The sequence below is a fragment of the Anser anser genome, assembly GCF_964211835.1.
Source record: "Anser anser genome assembly, chromosome: Z".
NCBI classification, from domain to species: domain Eukaryota; kingdom Metazoa; phylum Chordata; class Aves; order Anseriformes; family Anatidae; genus Anser; species Anser anser.
In genome coordinates, this window is record NC_139723.1 from 32,429,396 (window position 1) to 32,441,258 (window position 11,863).

The window sequence follows — 11,863 nt, forward strand, 5'->3', positions numbered from 1 at the left end:
AAAGAAAAGAAAAGAAAAGAAAAGAAAAGAAAAGAAAAGAAAAGAAAAGAAAAGAAAAGAAAAGAGAGAGAAAAAAAAACTTTTTCTCTGGTATCTCTATTCAGTGTTCAAATTGAGCAGACTGGTATTAGCTGTTACTGTGTGAATGGATGCTTTCAAACAGAAGGATTCCACTCCCATCCAGGGCCGCTACATCTACTGCAGTAAACTAAGTGCCAGCAATGACATTTCAGATGACTGTGATTCACTGCTCTGGTACATACCTTTCCTAGTCTTCAAAACTAGCTACAACTTTAAAAAGCATTAAAAAACAGGGAATCAACCTCTTGCTTCAAGAAAAAAAAAAAAAGTGATGGAATGGAAGTAGCTGCTAATAACTATAATATTACAGGATTGTTTGAGACAGAAAATATTTTTTTCTGATTCTGTGGTGACTGAAATGCAGTCTGGCAAAGGGTTGAGTAGCTAGCACACTGGATAGAGGTGTGAGAGGTTTGGACTCTAGCCCAAACTCTGCTGCTGATCTGCTGCATGGCCGTATGCAAGCTACTCACTCTTCATTTCTCCTCTTGCTTCTTCCTAGCCCTTCTAAATTTTCATGTGAGACTTGCCAGGATCAGGGAAAGTGTCTGAGTATGTGTATGCATCTGGCGCAAGAGGGGTCCAATTCTGAGTTACTGACTGCAGTTTCTGAAGTGGCATAGTGCTGAAAATATAGGTGTGGATATGGACACGGGCCTGGACATGGATACAGGTATGGACATGGATATATCTGCAAACAGGAAATGTCCAGGGAGAGAAATTGTACTTTGGAATTTAATATGAAGGGCAGCTATTTCAGTAATGCTATTGTGACCTTCTGTTTTTAATCCTTATGCTTCAAAATCTCAGCTAGCCAAAACTGCAGATTGCTTTTAAAATGTCACCCAATAGTTATTTTAAATAAAAGAATCTGCCAAACACTGAAAATTGTATTACTAGAAAATCAAAATCATTAATTTGACATTAAAGTAACCTTTAAAAATCATTCCTTAGAGACAAAGCTAACCTTTTTACCTAAGCAGTAAGGAAAATACTTTTCCTGAGTCCATAGTAGAGCTGATACTTCTCACCAGCTACAAAGAGCACACTGTGAGTGAGAATCAAGTACCTTTAACCCCCAAAGGCAGCTGGCTGATACACATCTGGCAAGCCTGGGCTTTTCAAAGCTGCACAAACCTTCTGAAATTTTTGTTCAATACATAATCCCAGGTGACAGCTATTGGCAGGTGTGGGGATCCACCGATCCTTCTCCAGCTGGACTTCCCAAGGGACAGAGGCAGAACAAAGAGACTTCATCGCCCAGTGCAGATCTGAAGTGCTCAGCCCATACATACTGGGAAAATCCTCACCTAGGGTCAGAATGTGTGTTGCCCCTGTCATGAACTGAATTATGGCCCATCCTGATTCTCTTGTGGATCAAGGTTAGTCCTGAACAGGGCAGAGGATGAGGATGAACCTGGGTCCTGAGCGTCTCCAGCACAGGGGACAACGAAGAGACAATGGTCTGGGTTGTTTCACCTGTTATGCCTGAGTGGCAACTCGATGAAACAGACTCAAAGCACAAATGAAAAACATTTGCATTAATTAATCCAGTTTAGGAGTGTCCAATTAAGGAAGATGCATGTAACTAATAGCATTTTGCAGTGTGTGATGTCATTTTTCACAGTTAAATCATTAATTAACACGAAGAAAAATTGTTGCAGCTGGTATTTAATTGAGAAATAAGTGGGTAGAGTACTAGCTGCTAAGAGAACTGTATTTACTTTGCATGACCTAACCAAAATGCATGCCATCATCTAGCTGGGTACTCTCCAAAGCATTTTGTTGTTTACCAAGGCTATTTGGCAAGGACGGAAGGGGGTTCAGCAGTACACTTCACACTGTGCCTTACAGTGTTTCTAACTAACTCTGTAGTCTTCCTTACTCAGAAATTTCCTTTTGCCAGGGACAATTGGAAGAAGTAACAGACTTCTGAACAGCATGATATTCTCGTGATTCCCCTTCAAATCTGTATAAAGTGTGGGTCCCCACATCCATACATTTCATGAGTTCTGAATGCTGTTCAAGGGGCCTCTGGGGTCAGAAATATCTCTGTCTTAGACTTTCTGAGCCTGGAAATTGTCCAAGCACATTTTGGCAGAGCTGTCTCCCCAGTGTATGTGATCCCTTCTTGCAGACACTGTTTGCTTGTGGCTCAGAGCTCCTCATGAAATGGGAGTGTGAGCTGTAGCTAACCCAGAGCTGCTGGAGTGCTGGCTGGTGCTCCTCTGTGTCAACAGGATTACCAGCTAGCTGGCTGCTGCTTCCAAGGACAACTGAGCTCTTCATGCCTTTCTCTGAGTCAGGGACTTTGTATTTGAATTTCTTCCCACACAGAGACCTCCACATCTCAATCAATTTCAAACACAATTTGGCAAGCAGATTTAAAATTGGGTATGAGAAGGAACAGAAGAGATGTTGAAAAATAGCTGGGTAGAAATAGCAGCTCCATTAGGATTTTTTTCTTTATTATTATCGTTATTTTTAGAAACAGAATAAAGACATGTCCATTTAAAATAGAATAGAGTAGCGTAATGAAAGCCAGACAAATATATATATACTTATTTTGGTTTCTGATCTAGAAAAGGTAGAAAAATGCACTTGTCTCTAAAGGGCTCTCCCTGAAGTGGCATAGAACCAGCAGCTGTGTTTGGAGAGGCTCTGGTATCACTTCTCCACTCAGAAAAATGCAACAAAGGTAGTAGAGGCAGATCTTTGCTGGACTGATTAGTACTGACTGATAGTTGAACAGCATAGGCTGTCAAGAGCGAAACGAATTAAAGAATAGCCATTCTGGATGAATGGTGTGTTGGAAACAGGCTAGAGTGGTATCAGAGAAGCAGAGAGAACCAGCAGCTCCTCTCCAGCTGCATAATAGGGGTGTGAGCTCAAAGCAGAGCAGCAGAAAAAGCAAACCCCTTTCTCAGTACAGACAGCTCTGGGGTAGCTGGTATCGTAGCAGTGCAATCTCACATCTCACTATGAAACTGTGCTAGAAGTGGCTGGGCAGTTGTCCTAGGCAAGGAAGTGAAAGGGAGGAGAGAGGTTGTTTTTTTACCTTTTGTTGTTGTTGCTGCTGGTTAGCTTATTATTTTTTGGGATTTTGTTTGGTTAGTTGGTTTGTTTTTCTAAAATAATACAAGAAGAGGCCAGATAAGAAAAAATGTTTGCAAATGACATAAGACTGTAGAAACTGTCTTTCAAATTGTAGGACTAAGACCACCATAAAACATTACAGAATAACAGCTGAGGGAGGGCAGGTGTTGGCAGACAAGAGAGACGTGGAAGATCCCAAATTAAAATCCAATAAAACAGCGATAATCTTCTCTTCTGAAGAAAACTTGCGTATCAGCAATAAGTTGCTGGTGAAGAGCAAAAGGCTTTGCCACTTTGAATATGAAAGCCAAAATACCGCAGACGATTTGAGACAAAAGGTATCTAGAGGTCAAAAGACAGGGAACATAGCATGGGTTGTGTTTGCTGCAATAAGCACTGCAGACTGACGCTGTATTGGCAGAGGTGCAGGAACTGGCAGAGCCGCATCTCTCTACAAGTGTCTTTGGGCACTCACAAATAGAATAGCACAAAAAGCCTGAAAACAACAGCAGAGAGGTTGTTTGTAGGAGCAATAGACAGTGCCGTATTAGAAGACGAATGGATGATCATGCTGAAGGCAAATGGGATATTTATTCATTTTAAGTTGAAAATAAGCACACCAGCCAGCACACAGAAGTCTGCCAAAAATACTGATGAAAGCACTTCGGGGGGGAAGGAGAATTCAATAACAGGTAAGCAGGTAAGACCCCAGGGCTCACAGTAATGGTTTTGTTCCAATTAAGTACATAAATTAACTGGATGAATAAAGAGCAATTTGGAAAAGAGAGTTGGAAAAGTACCACTATTAGACTAAAGTGTCCTTCATCTCATCAAGTTGGTACGTGTTTTGGAGGGATTTTCCAGAGACAAAGTAACCCCCAGCAGAATATAGCTGTTGAACAGAAGGTAGGAACAGGAATTATTTTAAAATGTCAAAGATCTGAGGCATGAAGAGTAAGGTGCTACTGATAACCATATGCCAATGATCTTAAACAGCATAGTTGTAGCTGGAGACCAGCAATGTAGTAATAATGTGGCTCTGTGATCCCATGGAGATCCCTACAAAGAAGTCATCTCAGCCTGCATTTAGGAGCAGACAGCCATCTCCAAGAAGGGACTGAGAAAGGGAGCTTCCCCTTCTGGCTGTTTACTTTCACTTGCTAATCACTAATCACTGCCTACTTCCCTAATCGTGTGGCCCTGTGATCCAACACTGCCACTCTCAATGACAGACCTTGAGCTTTGCACAGGATTTCCAAGCCCTGGACTGATGGGACTTGCCCAGTTGTACTCTCTGAGCTCTCCTTAGCCTGCGCGTGGCTTTGATTTGCTGCTCGTATCTGTGACAGCAATTGAAAAGATTCCCCCTGGGTCTTCTCTTCTGTAGGCTGAACAGTTAAAACTGCCTCAACTTGTCCTAGCAGGAGAGATGTTCCAGTCCATTCACCATCTTTGTGGCCCTTCACTGGACTCTCTCCAGTAGCTCCAAGTCTCTTTTGCACTGGGGAGCCCAGAGCCAGACACAGTACTTGAGGTGTCTGCTCATCAGTCCTGAACAGGGGGGAAATTATCATCTCCCTTGATCTGCTGGCCACACTCCTCCTAATGCACCCCAGGATAACGTTAGCCTTCTTTGATACAAGGACACATTGCTGGCTCATATTCAGCTTCTTGTCCAGCAGGATCCCCAGCTCCTTTAGTACAAAGCTGCTTTCTAGCCAGTTGGCTTCCAGCATGTACTGGGGGGGTTGTTCCTCCCCAGGTGCAGGACTTTGCATTTCCTCTTGTTAAACTTCACGAGATTCCTGTCAGCTAATTTCCCCAGCTTGTGGAGGTCCCTCTGAATGACAACACAACCCTCTGCTGTATCAGCACATCTTCACAGTTCTGTATCACCCGCAGACTTTCAGAGGTGCACTTCACCCCCACTGTCCTAATTGGTGATAAAGATGCTGAACAACACTGGTCCCAGTAATGAGCCCTGGGATGCATCATTAGTTACTGGCCTTCAACTGGATCTTGTGCCACTGATTACAACCTCTCACCCCAGTAATTCAGACAGGTTTTAATACACTCACTATTCACTTATCTAATCCCTACTCTGTCAACTTTCTGTGATGATTGTATGGGAGACAGTGTCAAAGGCTTTATTAAAGTAAGGGTAAACATCAACTCTTTACTCATCCATCAAGCAGGTGATTTCACTGAAGAGTGTTATCAGGCTGGTCGAGCTTGATTTCCCCTTCGTATATCCATGCTGAAATGACAGTCTGTTTTAGCAACAAATGTACAGAATCACAAACCATAAAGCAGCCTGAGAGGGGCCTGGTGGTTGCAGGTACAATCCTTGGAGCACTTGGCAATGGTGCATCAGAGACAAGGCTAGATACAAACTATGTATAACATCAACCCAACTGAGAAATCTATCCAGGCTCAGAAGAAGGCTATTACAGAGCACAACTGCCACAACTACATCTGAAGACCAGCCACGGTATTCTTTTCCTTTAATGCGAGGAATCCAGATTAAAGGCATCAAGACACTGGCAGGGAAGATACTGCAATTACACAGTCAAAATTAATGCCTGGAAGTCATTAAGAATCTTCAGAATTTATGGGGGGACCAGACAGCTCACTCTGTACCAGCTGCACTGAAGAATATGGGGAGCCAGTGCACATAGCCATATATACAGAGTGGGTTAGCAGAAAAGAGATTAGAAACAAGGGAAAAAAAGGGAGACCAAGGCATAGAGAGGACATGTTCAAGCATGTCTGAATGGTTTACAGAGACCTAAGCCTGGATCTTCAATGTGTATAGACCCTAAGAAAAGCTCTCCTTTTCTATTGCTGTTATAGCTGAAAGTTTGGAGCAAAAGACCTCCCACTTCTCCTTTTTTTCCACATGGGCACATGTAAGGAATAAGGAGAGGTTTGCAGGACATCTGCTGAGATGCTATATAGACCTAAACATACTCATGAACAATTGGTTGTGGTGGACGTTTTCCTTTCTGAATCTGTTACAGTTCCACATTTTTTTATGTTTGTGCTCCATAAGCTTTTCAAGCAATGCTTGCCTCAACAAATTATCTGCTATATATCTCAATTATTATACTGGCTATAGGCTGTGCCCCACAAAAAATAACAAATTCCAGACAGGCATTACCAAAAAATTTTTGTCTTGGAAGTGGATGGGAGTACTCCAGATGGGATTTTTCTCATGTATTATGCAGTGAGTAACTTTATCACAATTTTTGATTTTACTGGCTGTCCATCTTCTTTTTAAAAATGAGCACCAATTTACAGCTGCTCAGTGTTTTACCATTGTGTCAGTGAAAATGTCCAAATTGCTGTTTGACTCCACATCATGTTGAATGGCTCATTTCATCCATAGATCTGACACAGACTGAAGGTTAAGCACAAAAGAACAAAAGATTTCCTGAGATGCGAGAATGGAAGGGGTGGTCTGCAAGACACATGGCATAGTCTCCATTACAGTCTCAGCTGGGGTACAGTGGTCCAGCTTGGGGATGTGACCTTTAAGAAATACATGTGACAGTTCAGGCAAGCAGAAAGAGTGAGCAAAAGCGTATGTAACTAGACTTACCAAGAAGGTCTTGAAGGGGGGTATAATAACAGCTTCAGACATACAAAAGACTGTGAAGAGGAAGGGAATAACCTTTCTTATGTACAAAGAGGATTGGACAGGAAGCAATGCAATTAAATCAGTGGAAGAAAGCTGTGTGTTGGACACCAAGGAAGGAGTAGCAAAGTGTGCTGCAGAGAGGATGTGATCTTCATCCCTGGAAACTTTTAAAGACAGATTGGACAATAACATGTCAGGCACAGTTAACACAGAGTAAGTCCTGCACTGAGACACGAGTGTAGATTATGTGTCTCATTGGCAGTCCTGGTCTGTCTGATTCTTCGCTTTCTGTCCCAACTTAGCAAAGCATTAAACAGAGTTTATCTTTAATGAAAGAATTAAATCCAGTTGACTTCAGCAAGACTACTTAAGCATTTAGAATTAAGGAAATTGAACTTGGCTGAACCAGGCCCTAGGAAGAATTTAATCAAGCCACGAATTAACATATAAAATCCCTATAAAAGAAGATAAAGCTTGTACTTCATATGGAAACAGATTATTTTCAAAATCTAATTTGTTTTTCTTTCTCTTCCTCTTTTCTTTTCTCTCTCTCTTTTTTTTTTTTCCAGAATCAATGTTCCCAGAAGTAACACAGGCTTTATAGCATTTGGCATTTCTACAGCCCATTTTATGCCTATTATGCCTATTATTACTCTCTGAAAGCACACAGCATTTTTTCCTTTTTTTTTTTTTTTTTTTTAAGAGGATAAGTGGAACGATTCTCAGTGATCCTGGAAGGAAGAGGACAGATAACAGTGAGGGAGCAGTGTTGGGAGTGGGGGTTGTAAATACTCTCTCATCATTCTTTTGGGGTAACACAGCTTTTTGATCCCTATTAATGCCTCACCCTGGACTGCATTCTCAAGTGCAATCAGACTTCTGATATCAATATCCACCACATTCATGATCTGATTCGCTCAACCACAAGGTAATGAGGAAAGATGCAGAGTTTTCTTACATGACTCGGCAGAAGATGTACTCCAAGAAACTCAGAGAAGGAAGGATAGCCAGGACTTGATAGCCCTTGCAGTCTGATAGGTAAGTTGGGCCAAAGTCCTTTGTCTCCTCTCCCCACTGACACACATTCACAATATCTGTGTCATGCCCACCAGAGCTGACACCACAAACATTGCAGCACCATGGGGCAGTCTAGCAAGCAAGAAAAAGAGACAAATGCCATGGCAAAGTGGACTGAAAACAGTATGAAAATGAGAAAAAATTACACTAGTTTTAACAGGTTCCCTGAAGAGTCACCAGAAATCCTATTGCCCTCACAGTCTGACAGGTTCTTATCCACTCTCCCAGGAGCAGTTGTGAGGACAGGATCAACATCTTGACCTTTTGAGAGGTGCCTGAGCTCAAGCACAACATGAAGATGGCCAATTAACACACTAATATCAACACACAATATTATAACATACAAAATAATAGTAATTTCAAAGTTTCAACCTTGAGTAAAGCATGTAAGAATATAATTTTAACTTGGTATTTTACTTAGTCAAAATGTTCCCTTTAAGTAGTTGGAGAAAAAACAAATTTATGTAGGCAGTGAAGGAACTTTGGACAATATTATGAGAATGAGCCCTTTCTATTTACAACATTTTCCCAGCAACTCTCCAGGGAACCTATATTTAAATATCCTCCCAAGAATGTATTACAACTGCAAAAGATTATTTGATCTGATTATAAATGTTATTACTATAGGCAAACAAACACTGCATATTAACAAAATACTTGCTGAATTGAGTTGAGACCATAAAGCAGGACATTTGATTATCCCTATGGCTGTGCTCTACGTGGCCCTGTTAAAATGAGACCAATCAAAAACAGGTCTTATGAAAAAGCTGTGACAGAATCTCAGAAAATTATAACCAGGGGAGTGAAGGAGTGAGAGGGGATAGTGTTCAAATACAGCCGCAGTACTTCAGATAATAAAATGTGCTTGCTTATATTTCTTCAGACAGAAAAGTTCTCCACTTCCATGGGGAAATGTCCAAGAAGGAAACTACATACAACTGCATTGTTTGTAGCTGAATTTCTTCCCTGGGACCTCGTTTGGAGGAAACAGCCTCTGCATTCTCGAACCTTCACCACACAAAGAGGGCAGCAAAGAATTTGGCTATAGCCAAATCACTTGCCTCAGAAGGACCAGTACTGAATAAAGGGTAGCTGGATAGCACACAAGCTTATTTCTGAAGCCTATACCGCTCCTGTGTCTGTCCTGCACTGAATCAGAGTACTCACATAGCTTCTTCATAATCTGCCAAGATTTGCTTGGCTTGCTTCCTCCCTGCAGCCTCTCTGTTGCTGTGAGGAGTACATGCAAGTATGGCACTCCCTACCAAAGATGGCTCGATCGTCAGAGGTAAAAGGGGATAAGGCAGGCCACTTGCTGCTGTTGGAGCTTCCAGTCACTAGCAGGGAAAGCCAACCTGAGAGGCGAAAGGCTTTAGGAAATAAATATGTCATTTCGAGGTCTTGTGATGTGTTCTGAGTAGCTCGGCTGCAGTTCGCTGATGCATGCTTCCACCTCATCAATCCAGACCTCATGGAGGAGCGTGGGCAGGATCTTTTCTGGGCAGGATTTGATTGCCATCGACTGTTTATATCCTGCCTGTTTGTGTCCTTTGAAATCCGTAATTGTGCTGGGCCATACCGTACTAGCCCTGTTGGAGTGTTACCACGGATGATTAAATTCTTTATGCAATTCATGCATTTTAAAACTATCATCCCATTAACACTAGATACAGAGGGTCAAGGTTCCAGTTCTCCTGAGAGCTCCTGTGCTGCTAAAGGGAAGAACAAGGCTGTCTTTTCCCCCAACCCAGGGGTAAAAAGACCTTTCCTACGGTGAAAAACACCAGAAGGCATGTGGAGGACAACACAGCAGCTCCTGCATGAGCTCCTTCACTGTGATTCTCTCACCAACAGGAATTTTCAGACGGTTTTTAATGCCTCTGTCATGCAGAAAGCTAGCATAGACCAGTGCTTTTGACGTAGCCTGGCTTACAGCCTGTCCCTCTTGCTCCCTCCTTCCAGATCTTCTCATGAGATCATTTTGGTCAGGACATAATAAATACATAAAACGGCAGCAGAAAAAAAGGCTGCTTCTCTCCAGAGGAGAAGGAAGAAAGCACTGAGGGCAGAACATCTGCATCTGAGGCATGCTCTGGGCAGGCAGAGCGGTACACGTGCTGCATTACACATCTGACTGCATGGGAAACTGACTGCAGCTGGACTATTTTCACAAGAATAGCACCAAGAAGAGAGTACAGAAAAGACACAGACCACAGCCTTTGAGCTCCTCACTTTCCTACGGTCTCCACATATCTTTTGTCTAAACCCCTTCCAAACTGGAAGATAAGAGCAGAGCAGTCACTTTGCATTTCTGTCCTACTTGGAGACCTGGTTGTATTGTTTTTGCCGGCAATGAGAAGTCACAGCCTGGCCTTGTCAATGTTAATGAGCTGTACACTGGCTGTTCAGCGAGCCAGCTGTCAGTTATATTGAATGAGAGAGGGAACACTGCCACATTTGGCTCATTGGAGCTGCCTTGTATCAAAGCAGACTGAATAAGGCTGGGGATGTACATCTCACCTTCTTTTCGTCCTCCATCCCCAGATGCATTCTGTGATTTTGCTCCAAATCATGAATGTGAAAGGCATCTCACAAAGCACAATTAGGAGAAGCTTCAGAATGAGAAGCACAGGCAGAGTGAATACAAGGCAGCTACAAGCAGACAGCTGTGCGAGCAGAGCACTAATCTTCAGAAAACATTTTTTGAGTCAGATTCCAGCAATCTGACACACCAACATACACCTTTATTAATGGCAAACCAGCGAAGAACCGAAGAACAGCTTTGTGAGGAAAGCGCTGAGATGACATTTAAGCCAGAACACAGGGACTGGAGAAACATGCTCCTAAACTAATAACATGACAAGCTGGACCCCAGCTTAAACTCTCCCTGAAAGAGACCTACAGGGATAACAAGGGAAACCCTGAGAAAAAAATAAGAACTAAAAATTAAAACAGTCTGAGTCTGGTCTACATCTTCTCTGTAGGCATTTGCTATACAGAAGGAAGCACACCCAGCTATGAGAGAACTTCATAGTTCTACGAGGTACCTCGTAGAAAATGTAGTCTGGTGAAAATGCTGCAAGTAGTGAATGGCTCCTTAGCAGATTTCTTGCTTTTTCCAGCATGCAGTCCCTCCAGTCCATCATGCTGTGGATAATGGAGCTACCAGCTTTTCGTATTACATTTCTTTTTCTTCAAATCTGAAAATGAAGTGGCTATAAAAAAGGAGGACAGAGACATAAACGAAATACAGTTTATAGGAATCCCAGCTCAGAAGCTTTATGCAGATAGTGATTCGGCTGTATTTCTCCGATCTCTATCTCCTCCATTCACCACAAAAAAACAATGGTCAGCTAGTGAAAATAAAGGGTGGACAGTATGATTTCCCCTTTTTGAATTGTTTTTGTTACTGTTTTGTGAAGGCCTAGAACTTTTTTTTCCAGACAGAATATGAGAATGATATTATATTTAGAAAAAAAAAACAAACAGTTATGCTGTCATCAGTTTGCTGCTTTGCCCAGAACTGTGTCTGGCACAGGCTTACACAGCTGGCCATAAGCACCACAAGGATTTCAGATGGGATTCCCATGCAGGTTCAGAAGCTCAAGAGAGACCCCTGCATCCTGTTCCCATCTTTTGCTTTTAGGAAACAATGCCTCTAAGACAAATGCAGGAGCTGCCTGAAATCAGAATGTTCAAGTAAAATAACAATAGTAATAGTAATATAGCAGGTCAATAACCAGCTGATAGTAAAGGGAAGACTTCAGTCCTAACGCATTATGTAAACCTTCCAATAGTTTGTTCTTCATAGCTGGCAAAATTAATACTTCATTGCCCATTCATGAAGACCTACTGGTTCTTAGTAGATGAGGCAGAAATGGAAATAACCCCACTGAAAAGACAGAAAAAACAGCAAGCTGACCCGGAGAGTTTAGGAGAGGCTGGTGCTCCCTCAGAGCCCTGCCAGGC

At 42.2% G+C, this 11,863-nt stretch overlaps 1 protein-coding gene across 4 annotated transcripts in view; it reads right to left on the reverse strand.

The window, feature by feature from the left end:
• Positions 1–11,863, reverse strand: part of LOC310889017 (uncharacterized protein) — a gene marked incomplete at its 5' end in the record, with an annotated part of 60,745 nt that overhangs the window by 18,626 nt on the left and 30,256 nt on the right. For 3 of the 4 annotated variants that reach the window (XR_014576324.1, XR_014576325.1, XM_083815958.1), the window contains one exon: positions 10,532–11,109. The exons of the other annotated variant lie outside the window; for it this stretch is intronic. Coding sequence is in view for 1 of the 3 variants with exons in the window: in XM_083815958.1 (XP_083672084.1) it covers positions 11,089–11,109 (21 nt within the window). Of the gene's footprint in view, positions 1–10,531; positions 11,110–11,863 lie in introns of those variants that run through there. 4 annotated transcript variants of the gene reach the window in all.